Source organism: Phyllostomus discolor, chromosome 4, assembly GCF_004126475.2.
Source record: "Phyllostomus discolor isolate MPI-MPIP mPhyDis1 chromosome 4, mPhyDis1.pri.v3, whole genome shotgun sequence".
In the NCBI taxonomy this organism is placed as follows: Eukaryota; Metazoa; Chordata; class Mammalia; order Chiroptera; family Phyllostomidae; genus Phyllostomus; species Phyllostomus discolor.
Window position 1 is genome coordinate 57,588,032 of NC_040906.2, and position 16,907 is coordinate 57,604,938.

Below are 16,907 nucleotides of genomic sequence, written 5' to 3' on the forward strand. Positions count from 1 at the left end.
TTACATTTTATAGGACAAATGTATAATGAAAATATCCCCAATTATAGTATCATATAGAGTATTTTCACTGCCCTAAATATCCTCTGTGCATTTCCCATTCATCTTTCCCTTCCCTTTAACTCTCGGCAATTGATCTTTTTACCATCTTCATTTTGCCTTTTTCAAAATGTCATATTTGGAAGCATAGGGCATGTATCCCTTTCAGATTGTCTTCTTTCCCTTAATAATATGCACGTAAGTTTTCTCTATGTCTTTTCATGGCTTAACAACTTACTTCTTTTTAGTCTTGGGTTATTTTCAATTGCCTGGTTATACCCTAGTGTGGGTCCAGGACACCTTGTTCTTCAGGGGGGATTTCTGTAGCCAAGATTTCCCTCTTGATTTTTTAACCACCACACATGGCTGAGGGGCTGAACCCTTCCCTGTCTCTGTCCCTCTTGCTAGTAATGATGTGGCTTCTTCTGCATATCCACGGTTATAGGACTTCTGTTCAGCTAAACTTCAGGTGATTTGCAATGATGGTTGTTCTGTAGTTTAGTCCTAAATCTGATGTGCTTGTTGGAGGAGACAGCACAGCATTTACCTACCCTGACATCTTGACCAGAAGCCAAACCATTATCATTCATACAAACTTAAAATCAATTTGTTAATATCAAAAAAATGGCCTTACATTGAATCTATACTCATAGATCAGTTTAGAAAAAACTCATATCCTGACAATATTGAGTCTCCCTTCCTGTAAATATCTCCCTTTTAATTTTGTTATTATGTGATTTTGTTCACTAGAGATTTGTAGTTTTTCTCCTGTATTTCTTGACTTATACCTACATGTTTCTTTTTTTCTTGCTAGTAAAATTACTTCTTTGTTACTAGTAAGAATGTTATTGTAATACAAAAATGCTATTGTGATTTTAATTTCAAATTCATCTTGTTCATTGTTGTTAAATAAGAGAGATACTGATGTTTGTATATTATCTTGTATTCTGCACACTTGCTACACTAACTTATTAGTTCCAGAAGATTCTTTGTCAAATCTTTTGTATTTTCCACATAGACATCAAGTCACCTGTGAACAAAGACAGTTTTATTTTCTTCCTTCAAAATCTGTATTTATTTAATTTTATTTAATTTTATTTATTTATTTTATTTTATTTTACTTTATTTTATTTTATTTTTATTTTTATTTTATTTTCTTGTCATTGCATTAGCTGGAACTTTTAGTACATTGTTACAAAGCAGTGATGAAAAGAGACATTCTCACTTGATCCTGATCCTAGTGGGAAAGGTTCAAGTTTCTCACCATGAAGTTGATGTTACCTGTAGGGTTTTTTTTTTTTTTTGTAAGTATTGTTTTTTAAGTTGAGAAAGTTCCCCTCTATTTCTAGTTTCCTGAGGGTTTTTTTTTATCGTGAATGGGTGTTGGATTTTGTTAAATGCTTTTTCTGCATGTATTGATACAATCATGTAATTTTTCTTCTTTAGCCTGTTGATGTGATATATTACATTTATTGATTTTTGGGGAGCACTTAACCAGCCATGTATATCTGAGATAAATCCCTGTGGTATATAATTCTTTTTTGATATAATTAAATATAATTTGCTAATATTTTTGAGAACTCCTACATCCTTGTACATGAAAGATATTTATCTGTAGCTTTCTTTTCTTGTAATTTCTTTGTCTGGTTTAAGTAACAGAATAATATTGGCCTCAGAGAATGAGTTAGAAAGTTTCCCTCTCATGTATCATCTGGAAAAAAAACTGTAAAATTGATGTAATTTCTTCTTTAAATGTTTGGTAAAATTCACCAATGAACCCATCTGGGCATGGTGCTTTCTGATTTGAAAGTTTATCTATTATTGATTTAATTTCTTTAATAGATATAGACCTATTTAGGTTATGTAGATTATGTTTTTCATCTTCTAGTTTTTTCTTGTATGGGTTTTGTCAGATTGTGTCTTTTGAGGAATTGGTCCATTTCATGTAGGTTATAAAATTTGTGGGCATAGAGTTATTCACAATATTCTTTATTATCCTTTGATGCCCCTAGCACCCACAGTGATGTGTCAACTTTCATTGTGATGTTAATAATTTGTGTTCTCTTTCTTTTTATCTTAGTTTAGCAGGGGTTCATTGATCATTAATCTTTTCAAAGAACTATCTTTTGAATCTCCATTGATTTCTATTTTCAATATCCTGATTTTTGCTCTAATTTTTATTACATCTTTTCTTTTGCTTAATTTGGACTTACTTTTCTTTTTTCTTTTTAGGATAAAAAGAAAAAGCTTAGAATATTGATTTTTAATTTTTCTTTTTTTTAATGTATGAACTGACTGATAAATTTTCCTCTAAGCACTGCTTTAATTGCATCCCATAAATTTTAATTAGTTATGCTTTTATTTTTATTTCGTTCAAAATATTTTAAAATTTATTTAATTTCCTCTTTGATGTTCATTTTGCATGTATGGATACCAAACTTTTTTATCACAATTTGTTGAAAAACTGTTTTTTTTCTCATTGAGCCACCTTATCACCTTTCTTGAAAATCCCTTGACGATGTTGTACAAGAACATTTCTAGACTATTTTGGTACATTTTTTTGTGAATCTATCTTTCTGCCAATCACATGGTCTCAATTAATATAGTTTTATAGCCTACATTATTTCAATTTGTGTATGAAAGTTGTCTGAACTTGCTCTTTTTTGAAGTAAACTTTTTATTTCAGAACAATTTTAAATTTACAGAATTATTGAGAAGATAGTCCAGAGAGTTCTTATATATTTCATATTCAATTTCTTCTACTATCAACATCTGATAATGAATAATATTTTGTCACAATTAATAAAATAATATTGCTATTAATGTTAAATTTTAGATTTTTGTTTTGTTTTCCTTAGTGACTTTGTTTTCTGTTATGTGATTTTATCCAAAATATCACATCGTATTTAGTAATCATGTCTTCTTAGGCTTATTTTTAGCTGTGACTGTTTCTCAGAGTTTCTTTTTTTTTTAATGATCTTGACAGTTTTAAGGATTACTAGTCACGTGTTTTATAGGGTATTCTTTGGTTGGGAATAGTCTGATGCTTACCTCATGGTTATATTTAGCTCAGGAGGAAAGCTCAAAGTGCCATTTTCATTACACAAATGCTGTGTGATAGGTATATACTATGCATTCCTTCATGTATATCAAGGCTATGTGCTACCAATATGACTTTTCATTACTGATGTTAACTTTGATCACTTGGCTTGAATTATGTTCCCCATTCTTAAGAGCAGAGTATTTACATAAATATTTGAAACTTTTTGACACAGGAGATTTCCTCTCATTTATTTATTTATGAAATCATTTATTTATATCAGTATGGACTCATGAATATTTATTTTATGCTTTAGATAATAATCAAATGTTAACCTATCTTTACCGTTGCTGAAGTTGTTCTAGCTTCAGGCATTGTGAACTCTTTCAGTTGGCTCTGTACCCTTTGACATATCCCAGTTGCAGAATTTTTTTGAGCATGCCCTTAACTTTTTATTTTTTTAAAAAATTAATTTCTTATTAAAGTATAATGGAATACAATATCATATTAGTTTCAGGTGTACAACATAGTAATTTCACATTTGTATACCTTTCGATATAATGACCAAGAAAATCTAGTAATCATCTGTTACTATGCAAAGCTATTACAATAGTCTTTACTTTCTTTCACTATAAGATGCTCCAGGCTCATCTTACATATTTTCTGTCTTACTCTAAAATCAGCTATTTCTCTAAGAAACTCAGGTTCCTTTTATTGAAGAATGGTATTAGAAATAAAAATCTGAGTGTTTAGTGTGATTATTGTCATGTCGTTAATTGCTCCAAGGCTTTCAGCTGACAGGCCAAGAAGATAATGTGTGTTTACACAGAGCTATAAATATTTCCGAACCAACATTGTGTCTTTATTACAATAAATATGCATTATATAATAATATCTTCCACTCTAATCCATTGCCACACAATTGATTCCAACTTCCTCTCCTTGCTACCTGTAACTTTTTACACCAACAGTGAGAAACCCAATTACCATTGTCTGCCATGCATTTATTTACTTGTTTAGTTTTAAGTGTAGTAGTTTTAGAAGTGTTAACCTGTAACCCTAGGGAAACAACTTTTTCACTATAGTCCAGTGTTTATATATAGCTTCTTTTGCATTTAGTCTTACAGACCCCACACATTTCCGACAGTACTGAGGTCAGCGCCTGTCTCCCTCAACCTGCTCAGTGAGGTTGTTTCATACAGGCATCACATCTTTCTGCATTCCATCCCAGAGTCCTGAAACTTCCTAAAATTTTTTTAATTTGTATACGTTAAACTTCACTCTTTGTGCTATAAAGCTTTATTGATTTTTACAATTGCATCGTGTCATATGCCTATCATTACAGTCTCATACAGAATAGGTTCACTATCCTGAGCTTCACATATTCAACCCTCCTTCCCCAATCCCTAGTAAACTGATCAGTGAATCACTTTTCTATATCTATAGTTTTTTCTTTATTAGATATCATATATTTGGACTCATATAGTAGGTAACCTTTTTTAGTCTAGCTTTTGTACTTAGCAATGTATGCTTAAGATTCATCCATGTCTTTGTGTGGCTTGGGAGCTCATTCTTTTTTGTAACTAGATAGTATTCCACTGTATGAATGTACCATACTTGTTTAAGCATTTACTTATTGAAGGTCACCTTGGTTATTTCAAGTTTGGGGTTATTATAATAAATCTGGTATGAATGTTTATGTGTATGTTTTTTGTGTGGACATAAGTTTTCAAAACAGGTAAATATCTTATATATTAAGATATTACATATTAAGACTATGTTTATTTAGCATTGGAAGAAACTGCCAAACTCCCTTCTGAGGGAGGTATCCTATTTTGCATTCCATCAGCAATAAATAAGAGTTCCTGTTTGCATCCTAAACAGCAACTGGTATTTTCAGATTTTTGGCTTTTAGCCATTGTAATAAGCACATGTGGTATTTACACTCTCCTAAGGACAAATCATGTTGAGTATCTTTTTATGTTTGTTTGCCATCTGCATACCTTCTTTGGTGAAGTATCTGTTCACATCCCTCGTTCATAATTCAATTGGGTTGTTTGATTCCTATTGTTGAGTTTGAAGAGTTCTTTAAATATTTTGATACAATTCCCTTATCAAATATACATTTTGCAAATATTTCCTCTCAGTCTGCAGCTTGCCTTTTCATTTTCTCTTAGCACTCTCTTTATCAGAGTAGAAGTTTTAATTCTAATGAAGTCTGACTAATCACTTTTTTCTTTTATGGTTCATAAAATTAGTGTTGTATTTATGAACTCATCACCAAACCCAAGGCATATATATATATATATGGTCTTCTATATTTTCTTCTAGTAGTTTTTCTTTTTGCCATTGTGTTGTTTTTAGTTTTTTATTTTACTCTTAAGTCCATTATCTATTTTGAGTTAATTTTAGTGTAAGCTATAAGGTCTGTGTCTACATTCGTTTTATTTGCATATAAATGTCTAATTCTTTCAGTGCCATTTGTTAAAATATCTATCTTCATTGAATTGCCTCTGAGCTATTATAAAAAACAAATTGACTATATATATGAGCATCTATTTCTAAGTTCTATGTCCTGACACATTATAAATCTATTCTTTTGCCAAATCATATTATATTAATTACTTATAGTAAGCCTTTAAATGGATTTGTTATTGTTTTACTTCTTTAGTAAAAGTATTTTATTGGGTATTCTATGTTTATTGCTTAACCATATCAAATTTAGAATCAGTTCATTGATGAACAAATCTTCCTGGGATTTTGATGAGGATTTTATTGAGCCTATGTAGAACAAGTTAGGAAGAATTGGCACCTTAGCAATACTGAGTCTTCTCACTCCTGAACATGGAATATCATTCAATTGTTTTAGATATTTGATTTATTTTATCAATATTTTATAGTTTTTCACATATAAACTCTAAACATACTTTTTAAATTTGTACCTAAATATGGCATTATTTGATGCAATTATAAATGGATTGTTTTACAATGTCTAATTTTAATTGTTCATTGTTGATGTATAAGAATATAATTGCTTTATATATTGATCTTCTGTTCTATGAACTTCTTTGTTTCTTCCTTTCCAGTGTATATAGCTATTGTTTATTTTTCTTATTGCACTCTAGTTTTCCAGTATAATGTTGAATAGGAGTGGCAAGATTGGACATTGTTGCTTTGTTTCTAGTCTTAGGGAAAAAGTGTCTAGTCTTTTGCCATTAAGTATGAAGCTAGCTGTTTTGTAAATGTTCTTTCCTGAGTTAAAAAATGTTTATTGAGCTGAAATAGGCATAGTGTCACTTTTGCTGAATTTTATCAGCTAAAGCAATAATAGAACTCACTTAACTCAAAAATAAGAATGGATGACTAACTCTTAATGAGAATTTTAAAAAATATGCATTCATCTTTAATTCAACAGTCTTCCCTGAGCCACAATTGTTTATATTTAGTCCAAATAAGAAATAAACTTTCTTCCTCTAAATCCCACAAATTTCTATTCTGTTGCAATATTATCTCAGAGCCCATGGTTCAATTTTTAAAAATCAAGTTTAGGTTTATATTAGGCTCCTTTTGTGCAGTTCTTCCTATATTGTTTCTCTTCATCTTACCCTTTAGACAAGATGTGTTCCCAACTCCTAACATACAATGGTGAGTGAGGCGTAAGATAGTACCAATAGATACTCCTTTTCAAAGAGGGGGTGGGGGGGACAGAGGCATATGGTAATCTCCAATTCATAGCATTTCTGAAATGTAGTCAAGCATGTGTTGTCCTTATTTAAAAAAAATTAGAGCACAGTATTGTTTCATAGAAATGATTCTCTGTGCCTATTAACTTCTCCCACTGAACTCCTGGTTTGACATTGAATTCATTCTTTCTTTTTATAAGAAATACCCTATGTTTATAGCTGAGTACTTTCCTTAGCTATATTTTTTTATTTTGCCTATTGGAAATCAGGGGTGTGAATATATTTTTCATTTTGTAATATCACTGTCTTTTTCAGTTCAGTTGGTATAATTCTTTTAAAAGCTTTCTAGACTTCATGTGTATCAATTTACAATCCATTTCACGTCATAAATATTTTCAAAATAGTCTCTTCTATGCCTTGGGCACTCTGTGAGGCTGATACAATGTCCTCAAGATCCTCAGGAGCCCAATATTTAAAAAGAGAGAGTCTGTAAAGTGAAGAAGGCTTTACATCCTTAGAGGTCAGTCATTTCGTCTGGCTGAAAAAGTCTATGGAACACCATTTTAAGTCTCTACAAAGTCTTAAAAAAAGGTTTTACACTTTCACCCTTGACTCCATTTTTACTCTCATACCATGCTCTACTTAACAGGAACTTAAATTTGATCTTTTCTATGAAGCTATGTCTTTCTTTTTAACAGCATTTTTAGGCTTGGAAAGACTGTCCTGAACATCTTAGTATTTTTTCCAATTATGCTAGAAAACTTAAGGATTTCTTCCTTAGTTTGTCTCTCTTATCTTTCATTTTGTCATAGGTGGCTAGAAGAATTTGTGCCTGCAAATTTGTCTAGCAAGATTTCTGAGATCATTAGGGTGTTTTTGAATTTACCATATAGCTGCAGGCAACAGTTTTGCTAACTGTTCTGTCTGTATATAACTTAGCTGCCCTTTTCACTGGCTTCCAATAACATTTTCCTTATTGTCCTTGAAGCCCTAATATCTCCCTGAGGCCATTCAAGATTTTACCAAGAGTTCCTTCTAGCTTCTTCCCAACACCCAGTTCCAGCCAGTGCTACATGTTCCACTTTTTATGTTTGTTATCACATTTCACATGTGCCAAATTCTGTCTCAAGTTACCTATTGCTACATAACAAATTACCTTAAACCTTGGTAGCTTAAAGCAAGAAATGATTTGTTTTATCTCACGATTTTGTGAGTCAGTAATTCCAGCAGGCTTCCACTGACTCATACGTCTGTATAACGTTCAATACCATCACCTGGTAGTGTCCAGTCTGTGGATGAGATGGTTGGGAGAGTCACAATGGCTTCACACACATTTCTGGTGCCTCATCAGGAGCAGTTTGATGGCTCAACTTATCAGGAGTTTTGAACACAGAGCCTATCTCTAGCCACTTTGGCATGGGGGTCTTATGGTAGATGGACTGTTTGGATAGCAGCAGCTCAAGGCTTACAGAGAGAGAATGTTCTAAGAGACACAAAAGTTCAAGGTGTTTTAAGCCCCTGGAATAAAAAAAAAACCCCGACTCAGGTGCATTTCCACCATATACTATTGGTTGAAACAGTCACAGACCTTCTCTGATTCTGGGTCAGTGATCACAGAACCACTTCTCTAGGGGAATAGTCCCGAAGAAGTTTTGGTCACCTCTAACCTGCCACACCTCTGGTTTTTCTTTTCAATTAACTATCACAAACAGAGACTCTTGATGTTTGGACAAATTATTCTTGTAACAAATGTTTGGAAAATTTGGTCTTAAAACTTGAATATTAATTAGTCATTATTAAGAAATTTATAATTCATCTCAACAATATTAAGAAAAACTCCTTTTTTGAGAATTAAACCTCATCCTATAAATGATCTGGTTATGCTTAGGTTTTGCCTTTATCATTGAAGAATCAGAAACTTCTAATTAAAAGTCAGTTTCATTATTTATTTTGTAATCCCATGTAAGCAACTTGATCTCCTCAACTGTAAAATGGTATGTGTGTGTTATGTACCCACATAATATTATCTGAACTGGGCAATTTGGGAAATGCTAAAAATGAGATGGCTGTATCTTCTTGGTAAAAAGCTAAAATTGAAGTTATTTTGGGTAAATAGGAACCCATTTGCCTTTCTATTACTCATATGTATACCAATGAACATTCAAAATTATAAAATGTGAAATAGAGGCAAGGTAGTGATATTACTTCATTTACTTTTGAGGATAGTAATTACATACTCTGTTTATACAGAAACTTCTAAAACTGGTTCTAAATCTGTTTTAATCATCGGCAGTATTTAACAATAATAAATATATGATGCTTTTCCTTAATTGTAGGCAAGACTGGCATGATATATTTTAAGATAATTTATTTTTATTTTATTCCCAGAAAAGAGCTGATCATTGCCTACCTTTGAACAGTACCTTTCCCCACTTATTACAGCTACTCTTGCATCTTTTTAGGTCGACTTTTTCATACAAAGTAATATCAATTCTCCATGTTGCATATTTCATATTGTTAATACAGTTTGATATTCGTTATAGTTAGCTCCTCAATGGTTTTCAACTAGAAATCTCAGGACAGTTTTCAAACTGATCAGCCATTAAATAAAGCTATCCTTTTACATGAATATAATGAAAATCTTTAGTTAGCACATACAAAGTGAAACCATTCTAAAACACAGTATTTCATAATGGTTTATCTTAAAGAATTTCAATATTCACCCTTATTTTTCAGCACAGAATATTATGTCCAACACATCAGCTTTATGTCTCAGGAATTCTTGCCTAACTTTAGATCTAGTTATAAGTTGCTGATCTTGCTTTTCGATTCTGACACAAAAGAAACACCATTTGAGCAGCACTGACCTTGGTAATCCTGGGGTAACAAAAACCTAGAAAAACAACTGCAAACAAAGTCTGAAATCAAATTGTCTCCAAAGTAAAGCTGGCCTTCAAAGACAGGGAATTTCTTTCTTGTGGGAACTGGAGGTTCCAGATAGGAGCTCAGTCACTGGCTAGAACTCAGTTTTAGAGAACTGAGGAACAGAGTGTTCCCAGTGACACTTTGGACTCAATCAACCAGTCAGTGAGTAATGATTAATCTATAAGTTTTTATATTCTAATACTGTAGTTTCAGGTTTAGGTGTTGGTTTCAATTTGTGGAGAGTTTTATCACATGAAAAAAGAAGTCAAAATCTGTGTGTTCAAAAACTATCAAATAAAGTAAGCATGGTCAGTTCTGCCAAATGTGCAAAAAACTGGAGTGAATAATTACTAAATTAAATAGGGACACTGAGGAGAAAGGGTGAGTTAGCAGGTTGGAGTTAGTTTCAATTCTAGAGCAGGGAACATGTCTAGCGAACTGATTAATGTTTGTACATGGATGAAGGAATTTCACCCATCTTTGAGGTAGTATTAATGGAAGCCGAGGAAACGCTATTGTATCCAAGTTCAAAAGTACCCACAGGTAAGTCCAGTCATACAACTCACTTTTGCTACATCCTATTGGTTTCAACTGAGTTACTAAGGCCAACCAAAATTCAAGGAGAGGGCAACTCAGCTCCATCTGTTGACAGGGGAGTGGCAAATTCACATTGTGTAAAGGCTTTTGGAATGGGCAAAGATGTTTTGACCATCACTGGGAAATTCAATCAGTAAACTCAGTATCCTGTTTAATGGGGAGATGCCTTACAGTCAAGGCAAGTTGCTCAACCATCTTCACTACCATTAACAGTTATATAATTTTTTAAGCCAGTGTAATTAGGTTAGAACAACCAATTAAAGCCAGCATATGAACTGGAAAGGACTATATTGTGTGTGTGTGTGTGTGTGTGTGTGTGTGTATTTGAGTGTGTGAAAGAGAGAGAGAGAGAGAAAGAGAGGGAGAAAGAAGAGGGAGGAGAAGGAAGAGAAGGAGGAGAAGGAGGAGAAGGAGGAGGAGGAAAGAAGGGCTAGAGTAAAAGTAAATATAGCACAAAATTAAAATGGAGGGTATACAGATGCTCATAGGCCTATTCTTATTTATTAGTAACTTGAAAGATGGAGAAATTGTATTAGGCTTTCAGAGTGTGTATTAAAAACAGACAGGTTTTGTCTTTGCTTTGTAGATACCTATGATCCAATAATATACACAAACATATCAAATATACAATCAACAAAGCAACATAATTACAAGTTCTAAAACTATGTCTTGTAATGAGTTGAAGCGTGATTGCATTGGCAATTTCAGGATGAATGACTCTCATATAAAAGCTTTCTGTGAAGAGGTGGAGCATGAAGGATTCTGTGATGACATACACTAGTTGGTAAACAGGGGCAGGGAGGAAATTGAAGCATGAGGACCAGCCTGGGCAAACCATTGATAGCTGTGTGAAGAGGTCTGGGTTGCTAAGTTGGTAGCAGAAACTTATGCACATGTGATGGAACATTTTAAATAAGCCCATACACTTCAGCTTGGGGTGAGAGACTGAGGAGGGAAAGGGGTGTACGTGGAATATTAGTTCTCCCTATCTCAGTTGTTATACTCCATAGAAGTCTGCAGAGATTTATAACGGAAAGTGTATAATAGAAGTAGCAGTAATAGTAGTAGTAGTAAGAATGATAGATTTAACCTTTATTAAGCCCTACTGTATACTAAACTTTGTGCTAAGTAAGAAATGCTATACTCAGCACCTCTGGTGTTATTTTCTGCTGCATAGTTCCTTCTCTCAAAATTTATATGGGCTCTCTGCTGTCACAGAGCCTGAGTAGAGAGTGCTCAGGGGGCTGTGATCTCCCCCCGGTCAGTGATAATTGGGGGGCAGGCTGTGGCCCACCTCCCATCTGTGTCCGAAGTCCAAAGAGGAGAGGAGCTCAGGAGGTATTATTGTACATGCCCTTTTCATTAGCATTCAGTTTTGCTCTGTTGCTTATGATGAGATAGGACAAGCATTTTCAGGGTGCTCCATTAAATTTCTTCCTAACGCCTGAATCTCTTTATGATAGTGGGAAGATAAGATGCCCTTGTCCTCCATGTCCTTTTATTATTCACTCTACCATGGTTCTCAAGTGTCTCCATTCACCCATTCTGAAGCCTTCTTTTTCTAATCTTTGTAGATTATTTTTCTATTTTTTGAAGACTGGGCAGTAGGCTCTTAAATGTTTCCTGCAGTCCTTTCATTTCACTGAATTTTAAATATTTCAGCCAATTTGAAGAGTTCATAATGATGAATAAGATTAAGCTTGGAGCTTAACCTTTTGAAACTGGGTGACGCGTTAACTCGGCTGGAACGCTGGTTAATTTAACAGCAGGAGTTGAATTAACTTGTCACAGCTCTGCCATTGTTAAATTTCCTGCTCCTGATCCTTGTTCCAGTCTCTCAGAGCTTGGTTTTCCTGGGACCGGGAGGATGAGCTGGGGTGAAGCACAGAGAGGAAAGAGATGGTATACATTGTTAGGATGGCCAGAAATGCCCAGATGAGGAATCCATTTGAGTTGGGGAAGTCCAGAAAAAAAAAAACAGGACAGAAGAGAGCTTAAAAATGAAAGGCAGTGTAAAGGAGTAATGGGAGGGGTGAAGTGAGGAACCGACTGAGGATAAGACATGAAAGAGAGGAGTGTATTAAGAGGAGGCAATGGGTGATGTGACTTGAATTTCTTGGAAATAAATTATGTTCAGCACATTAGAAACTCTTAAGGGTGGCAGCCTGGCACACAAAAATAAAATTACCTGCTTAAAAATGGCCCTTGCATTAGGCAGAAATAAAAATGTTGAACTTTAGGAATCATTACATAGATGTTCTCAACAAAGAGAGAGGTCTTCTAAATGTGGCTCAGCAGAAATATTTTACTTGGCATATTTGTAGATCTTTGTCAAACATTTTGGCTTGATGCAGTTTGGTCAGAAAGAGAGGAAAAGAGGGAAGAGAGGTAATTCAGGGGAAAGTGAGTCAAAGGGGAGGCATGGTGGTCTTTCCTCAGGGAGAGGGAGGAGGGAGAGGGTGTTTGTGGAGGGTGGGAACAGAAAGTCAAAATGGAAGTGGCCTCAGCTGTAATGCCTGTACAGCTGCCTTCCCTTAAGCACAGCAGCAGGCATTGCTGGGCTGGAATGCTCTGTGCTGGTATCGCTTACCCCATGAGTAACTCTCAGATATGCATTATCTCAGATTTGCTATTCCCTCTCAGACAGGAAGCTTTGTGTAGTAGAGTAAGCTGCTCAGCCTTCAGGGCAGAGGCCTAAGGGCACCTGAAATGCAGGCAAAATAACCAGTCTGCTTCTAAGCACCAGCCACTTTGAGGCCCATCAATAGAGATCACCTAGAGCCTCTCTTCCTTTCAATTGTTTCAGCAGCGCCTTCATTTATCACTGAAAAGACATTTTCTTTTCTATTTGTATGCTTTTGTTTCAGGACTCATGTTATTCCACGGATGCTCTAACCAGTTTTCAATTTTCAAGGTTGTTGCCTGAAAAGACTGTTGGCTGTGCAGGAGCCTAACCAGTGCTCAGTAGCCGGATCTGAAGAGGATTACTAAGGATTCTGGGGCCTTTTGTTTCTGTCCCAAATTACTTTCAGATATAGCTATCAGATGGCTGGGCTGTGGCTAGTGGATCAACAGTGTGAGGCACGTGGAGAGAAGGTGAAAGGGATAAGGAAGAGATAGAGGACAAAAGAAAGGTAAAAAGATAAGAAAAGTACAAGAGAGGAAAAGAGTGAAGAAATACTTTAGTTTTAACATAGCCATGAAACTCTCAAGGCATTTTAAATTCACCAGTTGATGTCAAAAGGTACTGAGAAAGTTTTGGATCTGGGTAGCTAGACAAGCAATGCACGGAAAAGTAACCAAAATGAAAGAGACTTGATGAAGTAGAGCGTAAGATTTAACTATCCTCTACACCAGTGAATTTCAACCTTTTTCATTTCATGGCACACAGCCACAAACTAATTGGAAATTCTGGGGTATACAAAAAAATACATATTTTTTGCTGATTTGACAAAAACAGGTATAATTTTGATTCATTTACACTAGACAGCTATTGTTGTGTTGGCTGTTGTCATTTTTTTTTTTCACTTGACAATCTAAGGGAAAAGAGGTCAGTGCCCCTGACTAAATAGTCAGGTATTGCGTGTTTTAAAAATTCTTGTGATACATCGGTGTGCCTACACCTGCACACTGGTTGAGAATTGCTGCTCTTTGCCAAAAGCAGTTTGCTTGTTTTGCTTTATACAATCCAAGCAAAGATACTATTGTTGGTAAACATTGGGTAGAATTTGGGGGTACACATTTGCAGGTAGCTTATGCTGCAATCATGTAAAATAAAAAAAAGTAATTCACTATCCAAAAGGCATAACGATAAAAATCACATCTAGTGTGAAGTGGGTTTGTCTTGTTCTCCTGCATATTAATTTAGTTTTACAAGTTCTGGAGGGATCTTAAAATGACTAGGTGTCTAGGTCATGAACTCCAAGGGCAGCACTGCATGGGAACTCTAATACCATCCTTGAACATAACACTTCTTTTTTTTTCTTGATGTACAAGTTTTATTGGACACCTTTATGTGGATGTAGGTGGGACCGGACATCAATGACAGCCTCAGTAAAGTAAGTCTCAGCAGGTGGCCTAGCCACCCATGTCAGGAGTTCGAACCTATGCTTTGCCTAGAAGGTGGTTATGGTCTATAAGTTTAAGGGCTCTTCTCTGGTCCTCTGTCCAGAAGGGAAGGGTAGGTAGTGTGGTCCTCACAAGGTTGGAGGGAGTAAAGGGCTCTAGGCCCATTATGGGTGCTGGTGGCCAATGACAGACTTGATGAAGTCCGTTGTGGTGCTCTAGCCGGCCATGTCTCAGGTCCGCTGCATCTTGTCAACTTTGATGACCTTCTTCACTGCACCTGCAGTCATGCTGGAGTGATATTCTAGATTCAGGTGTCGTAGCATTTTGGAAACTGAGAGCAGTATGGCTGTGAGTTTGCCTATATTCCTGCCCACTGCCTGGGTGAATGGATCCTGGGCAACCATCTCAAAAATGGCATACTCTACACTGCAGCTCTCCTCAGGTGCCACACCAGCTCCCTCAACCAGGCCAGCAGCCAGATTGTCAATAATGTTCCCGTAGAGATAGGGCAGCACCAGCACATCAAACTGGTAAGGAGTCTGCACCAGCTGTATGCAGCAGTTGTTTACGATCATTGTCTCAAACTCGGGTTGGGGATATAGTTCAGCAATGTCCTCACAGCACTGTGGGAGCAACCCAACCCCAAGTTTCACAATGTTGGCCTTGTGGCAGTCATGACCTTTGAACACAACACTTCCTAATATTGCCTGATGGAACCCGAATCTGAATTGTTTTTGCCTTTCTGTCAGATAATGAAATTAAAGTAAGAAAAATTCACATTAAAAAAAAGAGGGACATGAGAATTTTCACCATATCAGATAAATAACACAATGATTTCCAAACTGTTACATGGAATATTGAAAAGGTATTCAAGACTTTATTACTATACATCTCCAGATGTGGTCAAGAACTTCCCAAATGTATTAACCAGGGAATCATTTTCTTCAGGGACTACCAATCCTTATATTTTGGAACAGAGCTTTATTTCCCCCAAAGAATGTTCTAGTCATGTCTTTTCACCTAAATACTCAGAAATAACTAATCTGCAGCCATTCCAGTCACTTAGACATTCCAGTACCACCAATGAGATTTCATGACATAGGTTTGACATAAGACATAGTTAGCTGTTTATGTGCTGCTAGCTTGGGCAGCCACCTCAGCTTGTTGGGACTGCTACTGGCAGCAGACAGTGTCCCAGTAACTTTGTGTGTACAAGTTAAAGAGGTGACATGGAATTGCAGCAGGGAAAACCAACTTCCAAGCTTTGAAGGTTCCAGTGTGCTGAGAGTATACACTTCACGGCTACAGAGAGGGGGAGACGCGGGTTGTTCGGCTGTCTGGACAGGACATCTGTACTCCTAGTCAAATGGCCATCTAGGCACCTCAGTGCTACTTTATGTGCCTGTAATTTCCATTATGACTTTAGACTGTCATCTTTCAGCATATTTTCATTTATTGTTTTTAGCTACAATCAGGGCAGTAATAGGAGAACAATTCTAGGGAGTGAACGTGCAGATAAAATATGTAGACCCTGGCAACAGTGAGGTCTACTTAGCCACACCTCATATTTCAGGTCACAGAAATGTGCGTGGGGCTGACATAAGTACTCCCTGTTGTGTGATTGCTCGTGGCTCAGTAGCCCTTTGAGGAGATCGGAGAATAAAGGACTGCAGAGAGCGGGTGTTGTCGAAATGGCAGTGCTAGAGAAGGTGCCTACAAGCACCCGAGAGAGTTTTATGTTTTTTAACAAATGTTTTCTTGATGTTACCCTTAAATCCCACCTGTGTTTCCTTCTCTCGCCATCCACATCAGTCGCCTGTCTGCTTTTCAGGCTTTCTTTTGAAGCATCAATGAACCTAAAGGAAACCAGCATGGTGGGAATTCCACCGCCACTTGCAGCATATTGCACTTTCTTGGCAAGCACTGTTACTGAATGGCATTCATACTCTCACTGCAGGGACACAGCTGATCAATAATTTCTAGGGGCCCCATCTGGCTGTGGCAGAAGCAAAAACCGAGGAATGTGACTAGGCCAGTTAGAAATAGCACCCTGACAGGGAAATTCCAGGGCAGTCAAAAGATAAATGGTAACATTTGGTTATATTACAATGCGCTAAGGCTTTTTCTTGACAGGAGACATTCAGTTCCCGCTTTAAGGCCACAGAGGGCTTTAACGAAGCACAGAGATATGTGTGTAACAAATAAGTGTTCCAGAGAGCTACATTAAGAAACTGAGGTTGTCAAATCCCCCATATGATTTTAAGAACAAGGGATGGTCACTCAGGTATATACTAAAGTTTCTATTAGACAACTATTTTAAATGCTGTTACCCTGAATAAGCCTTCCTTAATGAAAGGGAAATCATGTTAGCATTTCTAAACAATTTTGTTTCTGAATTTCTATCAGGAAAGTTCCTCATTTTGCAATATGGTAGTTATGTTTTTCTTAGCTTATTTTTCTTTAGTAGTAGCAGGTCTCGTTGTATAGACAGTTGCTGCATCGTTAATTAGTACTTCTAACATTTTATTAACTTTTTAAAATATTAAATGATACAATTC

General features: G+C 35.9%; 1 protein-coding gene across 1 annotated transcript; it reads right to left on the bottom strand.

Moving 5' to 3' along the window:
- Positions 1-14,255: 14,255 nt before the first annotated feature.
- On the bottom strand, positions 14,256-15,310 carry LOC114494843 (isocitrate dehydrogenase [NAD] subunit beta, mitochondrial-like). Its single transcript, XM_036022555.1, has one exon. It carries the CDS (start codon positions 14,922-14,924, stop codon positions 14,580-14,582), a length of 345 nt encoding a protein of 114 aa, XP_035878448.1. The 5' UTR covers positions 14,925-15,310; the 3' UTR covers positions 14,256-14,579.
- Positions 15,311-16,907: the final 1,597 nt, after the last annotated feature.

Excerpts from the sequence above, each read along its gene's own strand:
- LOC114494843 (XM_036022555.1), bottom strand. The coding sequence starts at position 14,924 with ATGATCGTAAACAACTGCTGCATACAGCTGGTGCAGACTCCTTACCAG.